Genomic DNA, 23,045 nt, shown 5'->3' on the forward strand with positions numbered 1-23,045 from the left:
CAGCTCGCGAAACAGTGGTGCAACTAAGGGCCACAAAGACTAATTGTGCTGCTGCACTTGTACCAGTTGAAGCTTCTGAATACATTTCAAGGGAAATCCCATATAAATATAAGATGTATGCTACTATTGCATTAAAAACATGTTCTGCATCAGCATTACTGGAAAGAATTCAAAGCAACTACAGCTTATAAATTTCTGTTGATTCTGTTGAACTTTGATTTAAACCCATTTGTGTTTCAAATTAACATTTTAGTCTACATTCTTATATGCTCTATAGACCGTGGCTATTAATGTGGTTTCATATATAATATTTATTGATGTGCATATCAAAGCACTTGTATCATGAATTGTATTTTTGTTTCCTCCAGTACTCATTTTGTTTTTGTTATATGCTTTAATAGGGAATAAGTTAAATGAGAATTGATGCTACTAAGAATTGATGTTACTAATTACTATGCAGTATGCAGTAATAGTTATAGTATTTGATTTTCACCCTTTCCCTTACTACATTTCTTTTGGTTCCATATCAGCAGCAAAGGATCAGCATCTTTTATTGCACAAGGGCTCCAGATAATTGTAGGATGTCCTTTATTGCCCTTGCTGTTCATCATCTAGAAACTAGTATCCTGAAATTCTGTATATAATTTTTTCAGAACAAGGAAGTTTAATGTTTGAAACACTAGTTGGTAGACAAAATTAGTGCAGAATCAGACTAATTGTCATTTGAAACATAAATGTTAAGTTTATGTCAATGTTATCATATTCCATACTGTGCTATATTTGCACTACATTTCAGTTCCTAAACAAAATCAGGAGGGAATTATTTTTTAAATTTCTTTTTCATGTGGACTGACCTCCTTTAAGTTAAAAAAACAACAGAAAATCACCTGGGCATTCTGACAGCAAATACCAGGTATAGCTAATTTAAAAAGACAACATAATATAGCTACTTATGAGAAAAGCATGATTGAATTGCGAAGCTGGAAATTCATGGAATAAAACCATATAAAACCTATGGCAATTGAGGATAGTAAGTTTAATATGAATCTTAAAACAGACGGGGAAAAACAATACTGAGATTATTGTTGATACCAGCTCCCATTTCTGAGATTTGACTATAAAGGGGTGGGGGGGAGAGAGAGAAGGAAACTAAACATTTGTTGCAAAGTTCAGTAGTAACGTAGGGGAGTCAATCGCAAACTGAATGTAAGAAACAAAAAAGGCAAATGAATCCAAGGTTTTGCAACTGATAAAAACAATAAATTATTTAAAGTGTTCCTAGGGAATCTTTCATGGGAAAAACAGATGCAGGCAGATGGGCATATTTGGAGAAGAACTTTAGAAAAGAGATTAAAAGCCGTATTGAACATATTGATTGAAATGGTGATAACATGTCTAAGTTGTAATATGAAAGATATCATTAGAGCTATACAATTGTCCAGTTAGAAATTATCAGGAATACAGCAGAGTTTCAAACTTACATGAAATACTAAAAGGCAGTGCCCACAAAAGTCCAAGTGAGAACAGTAAACACATACATTTGAGGGCCCAAGGAGAGCGAAAGAGCAAAATAAAGGCTCTATTAGAACCGAATCTGACAAATGGGGATGGAACCAGTCAAATCATATAAAGGCATAAAAGGCTTCAAGTAGTAAAGTTTAGTAGACTGTATCTAAGCAGGGTGAAAATAGGAGATAAAAAATTGATCTGGCAGATAAAGTAAAGTGCCCTTGATTATACTTGTGGGGATTTTAGCAAAGTTCAGAAGTATAACAGGAAAAAAAGGCAGCAGAAATAAACAGTGGAAGACAGGGTGAAAGGGGCAATTTAATCAAGAAATACCTCCAAAACAAGTGAAACAGAAATATGCTTAAATATTTGTGACTATATTAATCAATTCATTGGCGAAAAAGTACAAAATTAAATAAATAGGCGAGTACTGTTTACAGTGTCTACGTCAAAAATTCTTTAAAATCTAATAAATAATTCTTACCTTCTTTTTATTAGAAGAGGAAACATTTGTTTTTATCTGAGTGAAGGTTCTTAGCAGAAATTTAGAATCATCTGGAGACTGTGTAATTTTCTCTGTTTTATATATTCCAAAATGATGTTTTTTACAGGGCTGAAAAGCAATACGTTTTGTTAAAAAGATGCTTAATGAATTTAGTTATATAAAATATGAATTCATTTATTAATATTTTTCTAAGAACATTAAATAATTTGCATAATTAACATTTGCATGATATCAAATACATTTTTAAAATAGTTATTTTTTGAATAACTGCCCTTCATATTCTGTATACTTACAATAAAACAAGGATAATAAAGAGAAAAAAAACTTGGAAAAGTTGTATAGAATTCATTCTAGCTATCACTAAAGAATTATCTAGTATCTGCTAAAAATTATAAGGTTCCACATTTTAAAAAGCTTTTCTACCCCATCTACTGTCTAATCTTGAGAAAGATCACTGTCAAGGATTTAATTAACAAGTCAGTTGGAGTAAGATTTTTGGCAAAACTAATTGTCATTTGTATATCTAATCACAGCAGAGACATCTCATTAAAAAGATATCTGATACAATGCAAATGACTGTAGAGAAGAAACAAGATATAAATGCAGTAAACAAGCCGTATAGTAAAAGACAGCAATTGAGAGATGGAAAGGAAGAATTTTTCCAAATGTTTGATAAGAAATGTTTACATCCACTTATTATCCAGTTATCCTTTGGGTCAAATAATAGCAATAGCACTTATATACCACTTTACAGCCTTCTCAAAGCGGTTTACATAGTCAGCATATTGTCCCCAACAATCTGGATCCTCATTTTACCGACCTCGGAAGGATGGAAGGCTGAGTCAACCTTGATGTTAATGATCACATGATAAATGTTTACCTAAAAATTGTTATTCAGCATGGCTACCTGATTTGATCATGTAACTTTCATTTCCACTTAAATATCATTCCAATCATGTTAAGTTGGTTGACTCTTTTTATGAATTGCTGGGATTCCATCTTACCTCCAAGTCCAGATCCTGAGGTTCTGCTTCAGAAAGTGGTATTGCAACAATTTTCGTAATTTTACATACATCATGATCTCCTGGAAGCTTGCCAACAACTACTTTTTGGCGAATTAGAAGCAACCACCAAGGCAAATCTGTAAGAAATACAAATCTAAGTTTGGAAACAGACGTTTCAATTATAATTTTAACCACGTGAATAGCAACCTTTCAATTTATATATTCTCTTCATCAGGCTGACAAAATTACATGCTAACACTAAAGAGGAAAAGCCTCTTCTCAGTATGGAATTAGGGTTAGAGAACCCCAGAGCTGAAAAAACTGGGGAAAAAAATATTTTTCTTTCACCAAAACAAACCAGTATCTATCCCTTCCTAAGACAGATAGGATTTTTGATATTTTTCTAATAATGAACATGGTGGTTAAAATAATTTAAAAAATTATTTGCAGAAAGAGTACACTGTTGTTGTTAGTTGCGAAGTCGTGTCCGACCCATCGCAACCCCATGGACAACATTCCTCCAGGCCTTCCTGTCCTCTACCATCCTCTGGAGTCCATTTAAACTCATGCCTACTGCTTCAGTGACTCCATCCAGCCACCTCGTTCTCTGTCGTCCCCTTCTTCTTTTGCCCTCAATCTTTCCCAGCATTAGGCTCTTCTCCAGTGAGTCCTTCTTTCTCATTAGGTGACCAAAGTATTTCAGTTTCATCTTCAGGATCTGGCCTTCTAAAGAGCAGTCAGGGCTGATCTCCTCTAGAACTGACTTGTTTGTTCGCCTTGCAGTCCAAGGGACTCGCAGGAGTCTTCTCCAGCACCAGAGTTCATAGGCCTCAATTCTTTGGCACTCAGCCTTTCTTATGGTCCAACCTTCACAGCCATACATTACAACTGGGAAAACCATAGCTTTGACTATACGCACTTTGGTTGGCAGGGTGATGTCTCTGCTTTTTAGTATGCTGTCTAGATTTGCCATAGCTTTCCTCCCCAGGAGCAAGCGTCTTTTAATTTCTTGGCTGCAGTCCCCATCTGCGGTAATTTTGGAGCCCAGGAAAATAAAATCTGTCACTATCTCCATTTCTTCACCATCTATCTGCCAGGAATAGAAAGGGATGGATGCCATGATTTTAGTTTTCTTAATGTTGAGTTTCAAGCCAACTTTTGCACTCTCCTCCTTCACCCGCATCAAGAGACTCTTTAGTTCCTCTTCGCTTTCTGCCATTAGAGTGGTATTATCTGCATATCTGAGGTTGTTGATATTTCTTCCGGCAATCTTAATTCCAATTTTTGATTCACCTAGCCCCGCCTTTCTCATGATGTGTTCTGCATACAAGTTAAATAGGCAGGGTAACAGTATACAGCCTTGCTGGACTCCTTTCCCAATTTTGAACCAATCAGTGGTTCCATGTCCAGTTCTCACTGTGGCTTCTTGACCCGCATACAGGTTTCTCAAGAGACAAATAAGATGGTCTGGTACTCCCATCTCTTTAAGAACTTGCCACAATTTGTTGTGATCCACACAATCAAAGGCTTTAGCATAGTCAATGAAGCAGAAGTAGATGTTTTTCTGGAACTCCCTAGCTTTCTCCATGATCCAGCGTATGTTGGCAATTTGATCTCTAGTTCCTCTGCCTCTACGAAATCCTGCCTGTACTTCTGGTAGTTCTCGATCCATATATTGCTGGAGCCTAGCTTGTAGGATTTTAAGCATAACCTTACTAGCATGTGAAATGAGTGCAATGGTGAGATAGTTTGAACATTCTTTGGCATTGCCTTTCTTTGGAATTGGAATGTAAACTGACCTTTTCCAATCCTGTGGCCATTGTTGAGTTTTCCAAATTTGCTGGCAAATTGGATGTAGCACTTTTACTGCGTCGTCTTTTAAGATTTTGAATAGCTCAGCTGGAATACTGTCTCCTCCACTAGCTTTGTTGTTGCTCAGATTTCCTAAGGCCCATTTAATTTCACATTCTAGGATGTCTGGCTCAAGGTTAGTGACCACCCCATCGTGGTTATCAGGGATGTTAAGCTCATTCTTGTATAGTTCTTCTGTGTAATTTTGCCACCTCTTCTTAATCTCTCCTGCCTGTTAGGTCCCTGCCATTTTGGTCCTTTATCATGCCCACCTTTGCATGAAACATTCCCTTCATATCTCCAATTTTCTTGAATAGATCTCTGGTCCTCCCTATTCTATTGTTTTCTTCTATTTCTTTGCACTGTTCATTTAAGAATGCATTCTTATCTCTTCTGGCTATTCTCTGGAATTCTGCATTCAACTGGGTGTATCTTTCTCTTTTTCCCTAGCCTAGCCCTTCTTTCCTAGCTATTTGCAGAGCTTCCTCAGACAGCCATTTTGCTTTCTTGCATTTCTTTTTCTTTGGAATGGTTTTAGTTGCTACTTCTTGTACAATGTTGTGAACCTCCGTCCATAGTTCATCAGGCACTCTGTCTATCAGATCTAATTCTTTAAATCTATTTGTCACCTCTACTGTATATTCATCAGGGATATGATTTAGTTCATACCTGAGTGGCCTGGTGCTTTTCCCTATTTTCTCTAGTTTAAGCCTAAATTTTGCAAGAAGAAGCTCATGATCTGATGAATTTGACCCTGTGCTCCTGAGGACGTGGACAGGTTGTTGGGGAGGCTTCACGCCACTACATGTTTGCTGGACCCGTGTCCTTCCTGGCTGGTACTGGCCACTCAGGAGGTGACACGAGGCTGGCTCCAGAGGATTATCAATGCCTCTTTGTTGGAAGGGGTTTTCCCTGCCGCCTTGAAAGAGGCGGTGGTGAGACCCCTCCTCAAGAAGCCCTCTTTGGACCCAGCTATTTTGGGTAATTACCGTCCAGTCTCCAACCTTTGCTTCGTTGCGAAGGTTGTAGAGAGTGCCGTGGCGCGACAGCTACCCCAGTACCTGGATGAATCCGTCTATCTAGACCCGTTCCAGTCCGGCTTCCAACCCGGATACAGCACGGAGACAGCTTTGGTCGCATTGGTGGATGATCTCTGGAGGGCCAGGGATAGGGGTTATTCCTCTGCCCTGGTCCTATTAGACCTCTCAGCGGCTTTTGATACCATCGACCATGGTATCTTGCTGCGCCGGTTGGAGGGATTGGGAGTGGGGGGCACCGTGTATCGGTGGTTCTCCTCCTATCTCTCCGACCGGCCGCAGACGGTGTTGACAGGGGGGCAGAGGTCAATCGCGAGGTGCCTCACTTGTGGGGTGCCGCAGGGGTCGATCCTCTCGCCCCTTCTGTTCAACATCTACATGAAGCCGTTGGGTGAGATCATCAGTGGCTTCGGGGTGAGATACCAGCTGTACGCTGATGACACTCAGCTGTACTTTTCCACCCCGGGCCACCCCAATGAAGTTGTTGAAGTGTTGTCCCGGTGTCTGGAAGCCGTACGGGTCTGGATGGGGAGAAACAGGCTCAAGCTCAATCCCTCCAAGACGGAGTGGCTGTGGATGCCGGCATCCCGATTCAGTCAGCTGCAGCCGCAGCTGACTGTTGGAGGCGAGTTATTGGCCCCAAAGGATAGGGTGCGCAGCTTAGGGGTCCTCCTGGATGAACGGCTGTCGTTTGAAGATCAGTTGACGGCCGTCGCCAGGAGGGCCTTCCACCAGGTTCGCCTGGTTCAGCAGTTGCGCCCCTTCCTTGATCGGGATGCCTTGCGCACAGTCACTCAGGCGCTCGTTACCTCCCGCTTGGATTATTGTAATGCTCTCTACATGGGGCTCCCCTTGAAGTGCACTCGGAGGCTTCAGTTAGTCCAGAATGCAGCCGCGCGGGTGATAGAGGGAGCCTCGCGTAGCTCCCACGTAACACCGCTCCTGCGCAGGCTGCACTGGCTACCTGTGGCCTCCCGAGTGCACTTTAAGGTTTTGGTTACGACCTTTAAAGCGCTCCATGGCTTAGGGCCCGGGTACTTACGGGACCGCCTGCTGTTACCGTATGCCTCCCACCGACCAGTACGTTCTCACAGAGAGGGACTTCTCAGGGTGCCGTCCGCCAAGCAATGTCGGCTGGCGGCCCCCAGGGGAAGGTCCTTCTCTGTGGGGGCTCCCACACTCTGGAACGAGCTTCCCCCGGGTTTACGCCAAATACCTGACCTTCGGACCTTCCGCCGCGAACTGAAGACACACCTTTTCATTCGCGCGGGGCTGGCTTAAATTTTTTAATTTTTATAAATTTTAAATTTAATTGATTTTAAATTTGTTATTTATTTTAAATGGGGTTTAGTTTTATAAATTTTTAAAATGCTAGGCTAATTATAATAAGTTTCTTAATTTCTATTTTAAATTGTACATTGTATTGTTATTTTTTACTGCTGCCTGTACACCGCCCTGAGTCCTTCGGGAGAAGGGCGGTATAAAAATCAAATAAATAAATAAAATAAATAAAAAAATGATCTGAGCCACAGTCAGCTCCTGGTCTTGTTTTTACTGACTGTATAGAGCTTCTCCATCTTTGGCTTTGACATCTTAGGAATCAGCGAACTAAAGTGGACAGGAATGGGTGAATTTAATTCAGATGACTGTCAGGTATACTACTGTGGGCAAGAATCCCTCAGAAGAAATGGAGTGGCCTTCATAATCAATAAAAAAGTAGGAAAAGCAATACTGGGATACAATCCCCAAAATGACAGAATGATCTCAGTCCGAATCCAAGGCAAACTATTCAATATCATAGTAGTTCAAGTCTATGTCCCAACCACTGGTGCTGAAGAAGATGAAATTGACCAGTTCTATGAAGCCCTACAGCACCTGATAGAATTAACACCAAAAAATGATGTCCTTATCATCAGGGGAGATTGGAATGCTAAAGTAGGAAGCCAAAAGATAACCAGAATAACAGGCAAGTATGGCCTTGGAGTACAAAATAAAGCAGGGCACAGGCTGATAGAATTCTGTCAAGACAATGCGATGGTCATAGCAAACACTCTTTTCCAACAACCTAAGAGACGACTTTACACATGGACATCACCAGATGGTCAACACAGAAATCAGATTGACTATGTGCTCTGCAGCCAAAGATGGAAAAGCTCTATACAGTCAGTAAAGAGTACACTACATACCCAAATAATAGGCTTTTTAAAAAAATGTTTACATTTTTCAGTTTTAATTTAAGTTCATCCTAATTATTCTTCTTGTGCCCTGACCCTTGCCTAACCATGCTAATACTGCATATAGAATCTGGTTTACCATGCTATTAAATAACTTATTAATCAGGTTAATATGTTAGACTGTGAATCCTATGGGGCCATGTTGCTTATTGGGGAGCTATGGACCAATCATTCTTAACCCAGGCTATGATAAAATGAGGAAAGAGACCATATGTAGCACTGATTTGAGCTCCCCAAATAAATGGGATTTAAATCCAATAAATAGCAGATAGGGGGATTTTTTAAATTGACATGTAAAATCAGAGTTATTGCATAATCTCCAGGCCGCAGCATACACTCTCAGGAGAGCCACATCTGACTAACATTATCTATAGCCCTTTTGCCATATCTGTTATTGCCGATTCCAGTTATGCTTTAATTTATGGTCTGCATCTTAACCAGTATTACTTACCTTGAATATTCCACCGAATCAGAGGACACAATAACAAAAACATATATTTTGATGATTTTTGAAGAATAAGGCAGAATGTTTTTCAGTCCTTATGAAGACTATATAACAGTGATGGCTAACCTTTTTGCCATCGCGTGCCAGGAGACGGGGTCGGAGGGATCACGTGCACGCATGCCCACATCTATAATTCTATGCACCCTGCCCCCAGGCATACACACGCAACACCACCACCCCACCCCTGGCACACAATGGCCCAGTAGACTCGTTTTTCTCTCTCATCTGGATCCAGAGCCTCTCTATGAGTCTGGGGAGGGTGAAAATGGCCTTCCCCACCCCGCCTGGAAGCCCTCTGGAGGCCAGAAACAGCCCGTTTACCAACTTCCGGTTGAACAGGAAGTGAATTTTTTTGCTGTCCCCAGCCTCCGGAGGGCCTCCGGGGGTGGGAGGCCATTTTCACCCTCCCCAGACTCATAGAGAGACTCTGGAGCCAGATAAGAGATAAAAACAGGCCTTCCCCACCACCCCCTACGCCCTCTGGAGACAGGAAACAGCCTGTTTCCCTACTTCTGGTGCGCCCAGAAGACCCAAAAATCAGCTGGTTGGCGCATGCATGCAGATCGGAGCTGAGCTTGCGTGCCCACTGATATGGCTAAGTGCCATAGATCCTTCATCATGACTATATAACATTCAATGACAATGCATGCCAATGAGCATTAAATTTGTTCTGAAGATTCAAAATTGAATACTTCCAGTTTACTTTTTTTTCAAATACTTTGAGAGTGATATAATCAGTGTAATAAAGCCCAAAACCAGAATTAGAATAGATATCTCGTGTAATTACAACTCCATTCATTGAACAGTAAAATACACTGTATCTAAAGGATCATTTTTATGCTAATATTAGTTTGCCTTGGTCGGCATCAATAGTGGTTTTATTTTAGTAGCTGAAGGAGAACTAATGCATCTGTTTCAAGGCTGAGTTAAATAAGATTTAAAAATCTCAAATAGCATATATCCATAGTTACAGCTGTACAACTCCACTTAAGAGATGCCCTAACAGCAAAAGAAAAAAAAATCTGCAGGAAGAGTAATTCCCCCTTGCCCTTTAAGCTTCTTATAGCCTGTGACAAGCTGTTTAAAAAAAAAAAGAAAGAAAGAAAGAAAGAAAATGGCAGGGGGCTGAACAGGGAATTGGTAAAAATAGTTCCATCATATCTTTCACAAGGAAGCAACTTAATCTCAGGGTTTTTCACAGATGAAAAGAACTCTTCCATTCACAAAAGGAATAGATTCCCAGGTGTTTATGTCTTTACAAATGCTTTATGACATCACAATCTATCAACCAGCCTATATGTTCTCAAATTTGCTGCTGGGATTGGGAGAAGAATATTCTTTGCAGTTCCTGTGAGGTGAAGAAATGCAATCATGCAAACAGACTTCCACTTATGTAACGTTGTTTCATAACTAATTTCAGCTGAAGAAAAGATGAGGTGTTTCTGTACCTGTTTTTCTTTATGACAGTGGTTTGTGTAAGAGAAAAGAGAATGATTGTTATATTTGGCGAGAGGAAAAAAGATCAATGACTTTTATCATTTCATTTTTATAGGCAATATTTTGATGAGTAAATCCATTCCATTTTGCTGTTGTTCTGGCCCTGTTTTCTTCTGGAGTAGGGTTTCAGGTCAGGTGTATGTCTGTGTATTTGTGTGTACACCCACATGGCCATACACAGCTATGCAGAGATTTATTGGAATGGTAAGATCTCCAAGTTTTCATTTGCAGACAGAAAATCAGATTTATACGTATGTATTTCAAAGGATTTTCTGTCTTTTTTTTATTATTTACTTGTCTATTTTGAGAAGTCCATGTTAAATTATTTTTTCTTGAGGATAAAGAAAATACCTAATTTTCTACTGGGCAAGTCTGCTTATCTGATTAAAAATATATTACAAAGCATAAGCAAGATTTTTTTAACAAAAAATAGGTCATTGCACAAATAAAAGAAAAATCCAGCTTGAGTGGCACAAGTTACATTAAAACAAGTCTACTAATCTATCTGCTGTTTCCCATTGACCATGTTGTTCAGGCCTTCCCTTGTTGTTCAGGCCTTCCCTCAAGTATCTAAATATCTTAAAAGAACAATGGAATCATTCATGAGATCTTCAAGCATGTCTCCTTTTTCTTCTGTTTTAGACCTTATTTTATTGCATTCATTCAAATATAAATGAAAGTATTCCTCATAATCATGGATGATGCTGGGTCTGGGAGAAAGCAGTATTTATAGCCAGGAAGAAACAAGCAAAAAAAATTATGACTCCACCCACCTCAAAACACAATGGATATTTTCTCTTGTTTTGACTAATAGCCAGAGTACATGCCCATCTTTCAAGGACAGGAGCAAACCCCATACCAGGCAAGATGAAGCAAGCTGTTACTAACGCTGCAATTGTTTATATACACAGTTCAATGACAGTTTGACAATTGGTTTTTGTATTTTATCTGCAGCATCTAGAAAACAATTTTGCTGCCAAAAAAAAAAATGAAAACCCTTTTTATCTCTAATGTTTCAACTAAATACTCTTTGTATCCAATCACAATGCAGTCCCTCTACTAATCTGCTTCCAGAAAGGAAGGGAAAAACAGAGATACGAATATATTTTCCGAAGTAATTTGTTCAAACAGATTTAGAATACGATAGTACTCAGACTATTATTTATTCATTATAAATAAATTTACTATATTTAAAATATTCAAAACTTCAAACATTCAAAAACATGTTACGGTACTTGTGAGGTATTTAATTTTTATTTGTTTTTGAAGGTAAATTATTTGAAAAACAGACTCTCTTTCAGTTGAATACATTACTTGCTTTTACAGCAAAATAATTAAACCTATAAATATGCAAAAATTAATAAAACTGAATTTCTGAGGAACTGTTTTAAACCATCTATACCCAATGACTTTACAAAATCCCATTTCTGCTGTTAGAATGAGCTTCAAACTCTCAATTACATTTCCATAATAAATCTTTAAAATATCAAGGAATATTTTTGTACTATCCCATAGAATTCTCATATACTTCCCTATAAAATAGTGTAACACCATTCTTCCTCTGCAAAGCACCCAATGCTATCCCTCAACTACAGTCCTACTTTTCCATTGGCAGGAATTCCTGGGGATTCTGACTGATCCTTAATCAACAAGCTTCTTTGCTACAATAAACATACTTATCTAAAAATAAAGTTTCATCTCTTCCTTTGATTTTTTTCTTATGAACGAGACCTTATAAAAAAAATAGCAGCAGCAATTATTTGCTTTTCTAAAATTCTAAAGGAAGTAACACTATCCTCTTAGTTTTTTTCAGAAAGAGGATGAAGAAACAACAGTGGGATAGATTTTCCACCCATAACAGGCAGAGGAAATGTTCACAAAGTACAGCTTTAAGGCCACAGAGAATTAAGCTATCTCTGCAAAATAGACTTACAAAAACAGTCAATAGTAACTCCCTGTTGCATTTTCTGAAACGGGCTCTATTATCTCTAAGAAAAGAGTTACATTCGCATTAGATTTTTGCAGGATACAGCAGAAACATTGGATTGGATTACGAAGGGCGGGGAGAAATTGCCTCACACAAACACTCCCAAAAAGGTGAGGGGGGGAGTATCTTAAATTCATCTATTGCTTGTCTGGGTACACTCTACTATACTTACTTTCCTTATAGCTGTCTAACAGGATAAAGGAGGTACTGAAGCCAATTATCAATGAAAGCTTGTTCACAAGTTCATACCTTTGTAAAATGCTACACATGAGACACCAACATTCAGGTTTCATTTAAACTTATTTCCTCATAGCATCAATATTAGTAATCAGTACTTTATAGACATAAAATGCAAACTATAAAATCTATATACTGATTTCAGATTCTAGAATAAAATCTAGTTTGCTGATGCTAAAAAAAAATCTTTAAGCAGCATATTATGACAAATACAGCATATTGTAGTTTCTCATACCTATCTTTCTTTCAAAATACTGGAACAAGCCAGACAAATGAAAGTAAAATGTGTAGACCATTTTTTATTTGAAATTAGCTTGAATTTTATGCCTCAATTTGGTTTGTGAGAAATAATTGTATTAGCCCAACTGTAATAATCATCACAAACCAATTCACAAAAGATATTGCTTGCCTAAGTATTATTTAAAAATGAGGTAAAGAAAGCCAGAGGACAAGCCAAGAGAATCTAAAACAGGCTGACCTCACTCCTGAAATATTTAAGGTGTGTGTACAGTACTATTTTCTCTCTTTTTCAGCAGTATGTCCAAAGTTATTTCCTTAGTGAAGAACAAACTTGCCTAGTTCCCAAAGGTGCTTCCCGCCCCTCTCCCCAAGGCAACTGGACTTCTTTTCAGTTGCCTTTTGAGTAAAAAAAAGGCATCTTTGGGACAACCATGATGTGGATAATTGAGAATCTCCTCAGACCAGGGGTCCCTAACCCTCAGTCCGTAGACTGGCCCTGGTCTGTGGAATGCCAGAAACCAGGTTGCACAAACAAGTGAACCCTCATCCGCAGAATGTAGGCAACATGCAAAACCACATACCCTCCAGTCAGCAGAAAAACCTCATTCCACGGAACCAGTCCCTGGTGCCCAAAAGGTTAGGGGCCACTATCATAGACATCTTATTTAGCTTTTACAATAACATAAAGCACATGAAACCACATAAATGGATGAACTCACAGATACTGTAACATCATATGTCAGCTTCTGTGAAGACCTATGTGTACCTACAAGGAACTTGCGAATACACAGTAATAACAAACCTTGGTTTACACCTAAACTTAAGCAGCTACGACATTCCAAAGAGGAAGCCTACAGAAAAGGTGATAAAATGCTGTACAATCAGGCCAGAAATGCACTAACAAGGGAGATAAGAGCAGCAAAAAGAAGCTACTCTGAAAAGCTAAAGAATCAATTTTCAGCAAATGAACCAGCAAACATGTGGAAAACTCTTAAAAATATCACCGGCTATGGCAAACCTCCTTCCCAGGCTGAAGGTAATCAACAACTGGCAGATGACCTGAATGAGTTTTACTGCAGGTTTGAAAGGAAACTACAGCCACCTATCTCCACAACCCCCATCTCAGACACACCAACAACAGCCAAGCCTCCTACAACTGACCCCATTTCATTGGGTTCACAACCCCTAGTGATCACAGAAAAGGAAGTGCAGGACCTATTTCACAGACAAAAGCCAGGAAAAGCTCCAGGCCCAGACAAGATAACTCCTTCTTGCTTAAAAGTCTGTGCTGACCAATTGGCCCCCATCTTCACCCATATTTTCAATAAATCACTAGAGATGTGCTATGTTCCTTCTTGCTTCAAACGCTCTACCATCATCCCAGTGCCGAAGAAGCCCACCATCAAGGAACTGAATGACTACAGACCAGTTGCTCTAACATCTGTAGTCATGAAAACCTTTGAAAGGCTAGTGCTTTCCTACCTGAAAACCATCACGGATCCGCTGTTAGACCCCTTGCAATTTGCATACCGAGCAAATAGATCAACAGATGATGCTGTTAATATGGCTCTGCACTACATCCTACAACATCTTGAGTCTCCAAAGACCTATGCAAGGGTCCTTTTTGTAGACTTTAGTTCAGCATTCAATACCATCATTCCAGACATTCTTCTAACTAAGCTAAACCAGCTACAGGTACCGGAACAGACTTGTAAGTGGATCACAAGCTTCCTAACAAACAGGAAGCAGCAGGTGAAGCTAAGCAAGATCACATCAAATACCTGTACAATTAGCACAGGGGCCCCCCAAGGCTGTGTGCTCTCTCCACTTCTCTTCTCTCTGTATACCAATGACTGCATCTCCAATGATCCATTTGTTAAGCTACTGAAGTTCGCAGATGACACAACAGTGATTGGTCTCATTCGAGACAATGACGAATCCGCATATAGACGAGAGGTCGAACGACTAGCCTTGTGGTGCAACCAAAACAATCTGGAACTGAACACACTCAAAACCGTAGAAATGGTGGTAGACTTTAGGAAAAACCCTTCCATACTTCCACCTCTCACAATACTTGACAACACAGTATCAACAGTAGAAACCTTCAAATTTCTGGGTTCTATCATATCGCAAGATCTCAAATGGACAGCTAACATCAAAACATCATTAAAAAAGGACAACAAAGAATGTTCTTTCTGCGCCAACTCAGTAAGCTCAAACTGCCCAAGGAGCTGCTGATCCAATTCTACAGAGGAATTATTGAGTCTGTCATTTGCACCTCTATAACTGTCTGGTTCAGTTCTGCAACCCAACAAGAAAAACACAGACTTCAGAGGATAATTAGAACTGCAGAAAAAATAATTGCTACCAACTTGCCTTCCATTGAGGACCTGTATACTGCACGAATCAAGAAGAGGGCCGTGAAAATATTTGCAGATCCCTCGCATCCTGGACATAAACTGTTTCAACTCCTACCCTCAAAGCAGCTATAGAGCACTGCACACCAGAACAACTAGACACAAGAACAGTTTTTTCCCGAAGGCCATCACTCTGCTAAACAAATAATTCCCTCAACACTGTCAGACTATTTACTGAATCTGCACTACTATTAATCGTTTCATAGTTCCCATCACCAATCTCTTTCCACTTATGACTGTATGACTATAACTTGTTGCTGGCAATCCTTATGATTTATATTGCTATATTGATCATCAATTGTGTTGTAAATGTTGTACCTTGATGAACGTATCTTTTCTTTTATGTACACTGAGAGCATATGCACCAAGACAAATTCCTTGTGTGTCCAATCACACTTGGCCAATAAAATTCTATTCTATTCTATTCTATTCTATAAGAGAAGGAAATATTTAATAAATTGTAGTAACTAGAATTGTGCAAACCATTTGAGGAAAAAAGTGATAAACAAAGCATGCTAGCACAAATGAAGCACCTTTCTTCAGAGCATAAAAGCAGTGGTCACCAACCTTTTGGACCTCAGGCACCACTAAATTCATAATTTTAAATCCCATGGACCACTAATATGATCTGCCTAATGATCAGCTGGGTGGGTGTGGCTATGTGGTCAAGTGGCTGGGTGGGCATGGTCAACTCAATGTCACTCATGTTGAGGGGTGCCTCGCTGGCCTCTACTCGGCCCTCCCCTCCCAGCCACTTTTCACCTCCCCATCCAGGCACCTTAGGGCCCCAACAGGAAGCAGTTATTGGAGCTAAGCAGCCACCACAAGAAAGAGTTGGCAAAACAGCTCAGTTCAAATTGGATCTGACCAAGAAGGAGGCTCGGCAGAAGCATCTCATTGAGGACTACAAGCATAGGTTTTCCAAGCAGAGGGAAGACCTACGGGAATGCAAGGCCAGGTACCGGCGCCTGGAGGCTCAGCCGGCTGAGATAGTCAACCAGTTCCAGACCATGATGCAGTCCCACTGGAACAAGGCCCTCCGGTTCTTTGCCACCAGCAGCATTTCCCTCCAGCCTTCACCCAAAGCCCGGCACCAGGAGGCTGAAGCAGACCGCAAGTCGGAATTTCTTGCCCCCTCCGACCCACACAAGAAAACCCCAAAGGAAAGACTCTCTGAAACAACACAAACCTTTATTGCATGTATCCAGCCCAGGGGGCGTAGTTTGAGGACCCCTGATTTAGTGCAATATAAAAAATGCAAATATTTTTTCTGTGGACCACCAAAATTTTCTTGCGGACCACCGGTGGTCCACGGATCACCAGTTGGTGACCACTGCTTTGGAGTATCATACCAGAGTTTCAAAAGTTGTTCCCAAAGCACCTCTGCATGTGCGGGCATACCCAGACACTTCTGATATGATTACTAGCAAAGAATGTGTATATAAACACAGAGCAGAAAGCCAGGAACACCCTTCAAAGCTATAAAGCTCTCAAGAAAAGTACTACACTCACAATAACATGTTTTGTAAGGCATCTCTTTTAAATGCTTTGTAGAGCCCAATGAGCTCTTCAAAAAGCTGCTTTTTCATATAATATTGGTGATATTTCCATGTTGCTTCCAGAATTTTCAATTCAGCATTTTATTTATCAGTCTAAACTAAATTTACAGTTATAAGAATTCTCATTAATATTTTACAACCACATATTACTAATATATTACACATAAATTACTAATGGCTGAACTTAAACCATTTCAATCTTTCACGGTATGTTCGTGAACATGTATATATTTCATTCATATATGTATATTTTTCTTTCCTAATGTCATTTGATAAATCACAAAAATACAATTCATCAAGAACTATGACATAGTTTTAAACAGCCACTTGTTTTCCAATTCTTTATTAATTAAAAAAAAGTGACGTATTACATTGATAAAAGCATTGGCAAAGATCAGATATATTTTGTCAGTCATAGGTAATTTTAGAGTGACGGTTCCTAACCCAATAGGCATAACAAACTGAGCATTATTTTAACTATTTCTTCAGGCTGTAGAAATATTTTATTGTCCGTACCTGTATGAAGCTGAATTTTGCCAATAATTCCTTCGATCAAACCCAGACAAATTGGATTCCAAGCCAAAAGAAGATCAGTAGCTGCAGAGGAAGAGGAGGTGAGTTAGACATGTAAACTGTTTTATCCATATAATTCAAATACACATTTCTTGTTTTATTATTTATCTGGAAAAACTGGGTTTCTACTAGGCAAGATGATCGTGTAAACATGCTAGGTACATATTACTCCAGCTAGTTAAGAACAATTCCTTTTAAGAAAACATATATTTCTTGATCTACCGGTAATACCTTGACTAAAATTAAGTTTGATTTTTTTTCGCCAGCCAAGACCTTAGGAAGACCAATTCAAAAGCTTCCAAGTCCCTTTACCAACAAGATAGTGGTTCTTAATCAAAGTAGGATTAACTCCTTGAAAAGTCCAATTTCATATTAAGAAAATATGTTTATTATTTCCTAATTCTGTTATGAGGAAATGTACATAGTACAGTTTCCTGGCTGGGCCGCCTTCTTCAGAATAAAGAAAACAGAACTCAGCAATTTCTACATAATATTAAACAAAATAAGATACCTGGAGAGCCAACAAATTTTAGATTGTCTATAAAAGTTCTACCAATGTTTTTATTGCCTGTTCTTACCACCTAACATATAAGTGGGTAATTCTGAGTTCTGAATTCCTCCTTCAGGTGGCTCCAAGGAACTCAATACATGATGAAACAATACTCAATTGGCAAAGTTTCCCCTATTTTTTTATCAATATACTTTTTTAGTTTTAATTAAATATTCATTAAAACCATTGATGCCCAAACTCTAGAAATAAAAGTGCATTTTATTGGGAAAAGGAAACATGAGGGGTGGGGTACAAGAAAAGCAGCACTTCAAACACAGAGAATCTAAATAAAATCAATAGTTATTACCAGTTTACACAAGCAGCTCTTGAGAATTATTGAATTATAGAGATGAATGATGCCATCAAATCTAACATCCTGCCCACTGCAGAAATCCAACATCACAGACAGATGTCTATAAAACTCTCTAACCTCTGCTTGAACCCCTCCAGTGACAGGAAGCCAACTAACTCTCCAGATAATTGGCTATATTGTCAAACTTCTCTTACCTACATTCACTGCCTTTTCATAACTTAAATCCATTTTTCCATGTTATTCAGATACCTGAGGAGTGCTATCTTTCCTTCATTCTTTTGTTTCAAGGCTAAACATTCTTCCATTTTAATCTATAGGACTTAATTACTAATCCCCTGATCATCTTCATTGTCTTTTTCTGAACTTGTTTCAAGTTCTTCAAATTTTTCAAGTATGATCCCCACAACTGAACACAATGCTCATGATGAGGTCTATCCAAACTGGAATAAAATTGAACTGCTTGGAAACAGTGTTCCTGTTGATAAAGCCAAAAACTGCACTTGATTATTTTATATCCGCATCATCCAGCTGACATATATTCAGTTTCTAATCAACTAATATTCCCATTTTTTCACAAGCAGTATTAATGAACCAAACATTTCCAAGCCCTTTCTTATGCATAATTTCCTAAGTGAAGAACTTCGGTTGCCTGTTATTTTTGGTCTGTTGCATTTCTCTAACTTCTCAAAAGTATTTTGAATTTGTTTTCATTCCAAAGTTTTGTGAAACTTGAAAACGCATTCCCTTCCCTTAAAAACTATTAATAAAAATACTAAAGACTGGGAATAGCAAGCTAAACCCTGTGGCATCTCAATATTTCGCTTGTTTAAAGAAACCTTTCTCTGAGCATAATTTTCATCTGTTATATCCTCTTAATTCTCATATCATGCAGTCCATATTCAACTAGCTTGCTAATCAAAACATATGATACACATTATCAAATGCTTTAAAATCAATGATGTCTATTATTCTCACAGCTAACTAAGGAAATTGCCTTATCAGAAAGCAAAAAAATGGTTTGTCAAGAATTATTTTCCTATCCATGCTTCTAGTAATTAACAGAATGTTTTCAAGGTGCTTTTTGTGTTTGGTTTTTTTTTTTACCATCATTTGTGTTGTAAATGTTGTACCTTGATGAAGGTATCTTTTCTTTTATGTACACTGAGAGCATATGCACCAAGACAAATTCCTTGTGTGTCCAATCACACTTGGCCAATAAAAATTCTATTCTATTCTATTCTATTCATTCTATTCTAATCAACCATTTTATGATTTACTTAAAAATCTTCCCAAACAGCATTGTCAGACTGATTGATATATAACTCTGTATTTTCCTTTTCTTATTTTTAAAATATAGAAGCATTTGTTCTCCTCCTGGCACGCTAGTTCTCCCAGATTTCTTAAAAATCGTATGTGAAAATTAATATGTCCGTATTATGAATGTGGTACATCATAAGACAAGAAAACATTTTCTTACAGTGCACCACAGCCAGAGAGATCATAGAATCTTACAGCTGGAAAATATGATCAGAAATCACCTAGTCTAGTTGTTACAGGATCTGATAAAGTTGCTGCCTGCAGTAGATGGGTGGTTGGAGCCTTGGATTGTATCACTCCTATATGGCCTCTTCTTGTATGCCAATTCAAGTACAACTAGTTTATTAACAGCTCTGGGGAATGAAGTGCTAGAAGAGATGCCAAGAGAAGGAAGTCTTCTGCAATTGGAGGAAAACTCAAAGGGAATTTGACCAGCCACATGTAAACAGCCTTATCAGGCATTACCTCATCACAATGAGAGTGGCAAAATGTCAATATTTCTCCACACTTATTGCATATGCTGATAACCATCCAGCAGACCTGTTTCTGGAGGTGGAGGGCTCCATCCAGAACTTCTTTGGCATATTTTTTTTTTTAGATTATTCTGTCTGGCTATAAGATAAAGTCACTCAGATTCACTCTGCCTTGGACTCTGATTGTGTCAGGCTAGAGTGCCTGAAGTACAGTCTGGTGGTGTGATCTGGGATAGGTAACTCCTGAGGAAATGGACATGGCTCCCTATACTGTCAATTGTTCACTGGATCCAGCTGCTTTCTGGGTCATGACAGCAGCCTCTCTGACAGAGGGGGCAGTGCCCCAGTCTTAAAAGAGGTGGTGGTATATTTCTCAAGAGCCCACCATTAGATCCAATAAATTAGTCTTCAATATCTAGTGTCCAACCTTCCCTTTCCTTTTAATGGTTTAAGTGTGACACCTGCTTTGGTTGCCACTTTGCTTCTGTGTGAATTCAAGGAGCTGGTCATTACCTCTAAAGCCTAACATGGCAGAGAACTTGGTTACTTGAGGTGCCACCAATTTCCCATATATCTGTTTGGCAAGTTCAATCCAGCAGGGCTGGCACATTCTGGGTTCCAACAATTAAACTATACCATCTTTTGGGACTCAGGAAGACATATTCTCTGCAGCAGCACCTGCCTTCTGGACGGAAGTTTGACTCAAGATTCAAAAATCCCCGACCCAGTGATATTTTGAAGACAAGGCTCTTCACCCAGCTATTTGGCAAGGATAATTTATGCTTCCTTTCAACCTTTCCCTTGTTCCCATCCAGGTTAATTTTCTTTACCGGGTTGTTTGTATTTTTGTACTCTTATTATTTAAAAAATATTTTAAACTATTTGTAAATCTCCTAGAGTTACTGGGAGTCAAACTGTATTTAAATGACTGAAATACAAATGTTGAACAACAAAGAAAGGAACCCTAAGCACCCTATTCAATGCTATTCAGCTAATGCAGAAACGTTTATAAGTTGAGGTCATTCAGCCAATTATGAAGCCATCAAACAGTTGTAGCATCAAACACAAATTTTATCATTATACTAATGAGGACAGGATGAAAGATTTTGTTGAGTTCCTTGCTGATCTTTAATTCTGCTGAAGCGGGTCCACAAAATCCATGAGAAGATCCAACAGAGACAAGAAATTTTTAGGAAGAGGAAAATGGGCTACGTAATATTCACTACTTTGAAATGCAAATCATAAAAATGGATTCCCTCTATGTTCAGATTTTAAGATTCCTTATTAGAAATTCACACAAGTTGCTCTTTTGACACATATGTTTAAAGTTGACTCACATTAACAAAGATATTTTTACTTAATTCAAAGCCCAGGAGTAAACTACATTATAAAAGAAGTATAATTGTTCAACCTAGAAAAAGAATCTCCAACAAAAGTAAATGCACAAAAATAGCTCTGAAAACTCATTTAAACAATCCACTTAACATAGACTTAAACTTAAACTTAATTACAAAGGAGGCCTTACAAAGTTACAGAGCACTGTATCTTCTTTCTTTACAGTTTTTACCATACACAGTTCAAATAAACTACCATAGCTTATTTTAAGGTAAAACCAAAGGAATCATTGGAAGGACAAGGTACAAATGTCAATATGTTTCAGAACAAACTGTGTGTAACATAAAAATTGTTGATTGGATATAGTCGTAGATATTTGGCAAAGAAATGATTGATAGAGAACACAGTATTTACAGTTGTATGTGATAAATGGGAATCACAGCAAGTGAACTCATAATCATCTAATTTTAAACATTTCACTTCATGAATGTTAAATAAACTAGCCACAGCCTGATACCCTATGGCAGGAATACACTTTTTTTTTTTAAATTATGGGTCACATTTGGTCAATAGTCAAAGAGAGATATTCCAAAAGTAGGAAGAAGTAGGGGGAAATGGAATCTGATTTAATTTCAACCACTAGCAAATTGAAAGCTACTTTGGAGTTAAGGCAGGGGTGAAATGCTCCCGGATCGGACCAGCTCGTGCAATCCGGTAGCAATGGCGGCTGCTGGTTCGGAGGAACGGCAGCAAAAATTCCTGGCCCCGCCCCCCCCCGCCTCTGCTGAGCCGCACCATCTGCAGAGTTGTTGTTGTTTTTACTTTTAAAAGCCGGTTTTGCTTCAGCCGAAACATGCCTTTAAAAGTAAAAAAAAGCCTTTGAGGATCCCGCCCCTCAGCTGAAATCGGCAGAGACTTTAAACTTAAAAAAAAAATTTAAAGTCTCCTCTGGCGATCTCACCTGAGTTCCTCATCAGCAGAACCTTACTTGTACTCTTACTTGTAGAAAATATGTTTTCTACAAGTAAGAGTAGAGATTCTAAGGCACTTATCTGATTACTGATGAACGCATGGCTCTTTTTCCAGCCCGAAAGCAGTTTCAGTTTCAGCCAGACAGAATCAATCGCTTAGCTAATCTATTTCCTTGGTGATCAACTGGCTGGCTTTGCTGGCTGAGGAACTCTGGGATTTGAAGTCCACAATAAAATAAAATAATAAAATAAAATATTTGTTCAGCTTTCTGAGATTTGGTGTGTTTCTGTAGTGTTTCACTCTAACTACACAAACACACAAAATCTCAGAAAGCTGTATGCGGCATTTTGTGTGTGTGTGTGTCAGTTGTGTGGGTGTAAAGTGTGAAAGTTGGTTTTTGAGCTTTTTGTGGCTATGTGAAGTGTGAAGTGCAGCTGCTTTTGCATTGTGTGTGAGTCAGTTGTGTTGTGTTGTGTTGTGTTGTGTGTGTGTGTAAAGTGTGAAAGTTGGTTTTTGGTACCTCTTATTGTTTTTTACACTTTAATTATTTTAATTATTTATTGTTATTGGCCACGCCCACCCAATCATCTGACCACCAAGCCACGTCCACCAATTAAGCCACGCCCACAGAACCGGTAGGGAAAATTTTTAGATTTCACCCCTGAGTTAAGGTTAAAGACATAGAGCTAGAAACCGGAAGGCTATGAGTTCTAGTTTTGCCTAGGCACTAAAGCCAACTGGACAATTTCAAGTCCATTACCACCTCTGAAAAGATTGCTGAAAAAAGTATCCATATGTGGATTTGTCCATACAGTTGTCAGTAGTCAACTATATGGACAACTTTGACTTGAAATAATTACGGAAATTATCTGTTTCAATATAAATAGCTTTCCACATTTTCAAACACCTCTTTAAAATGACAATCCAAGG

The 23,045-nt window shown here is 38.8% G+C and overlaps 1 protein-coding gene across 3 annotated transcripts in view; it reads right to left on the minus strand.

The window, feature by feature from the left end:
• INPP5F (inositol polyphosphate-5-phosphatase F) overlaps positions 1–23,045 on the minus strand; it is a 47,920-nt gene that overhangs the window by 20,526 nt on the left and 4,349 nt on the right. For 2 of the 3 annotated variants that reach the window (XM_058187477.1, XM_058187479.1), the window contains exons 2-4: positions 17,099–17,179; positions 3,019–3,155; positions 1,994–2,122 (exon numbers count right to left, since the gene is read on the minus strand). In XM_058187477.1, the coding sequence (XP_058043460.1) occupies positions 1,994–2,122; positions 3,019–3,155; positions 17,099–17,179 (347 nt within the window). Of the gene's footprint in view, positions 1–1,993; positions 2,125–3,018; positions 3,156–17,098; positions 17,180–23,045 lie in introns of those variants that run through there. The other variant, XM_058187478.1, reaches the window with a different exon arrangement.

This window comes from Ahaetulla prasina, chromosome 6 (genome assembly GCF_028640845.1).
Source record: "Ahaetulla prasina isolate Xishuangbanna chromosome 6, ASM2864084v1, whole genome shotgun sequence".
Taxonomy (NCBI): Eukaryota; Metazoa; Chordata; class Lepidosauria; order Squamata; family Colubridae; genus Ahaetulla; species Ahaetulla prasina.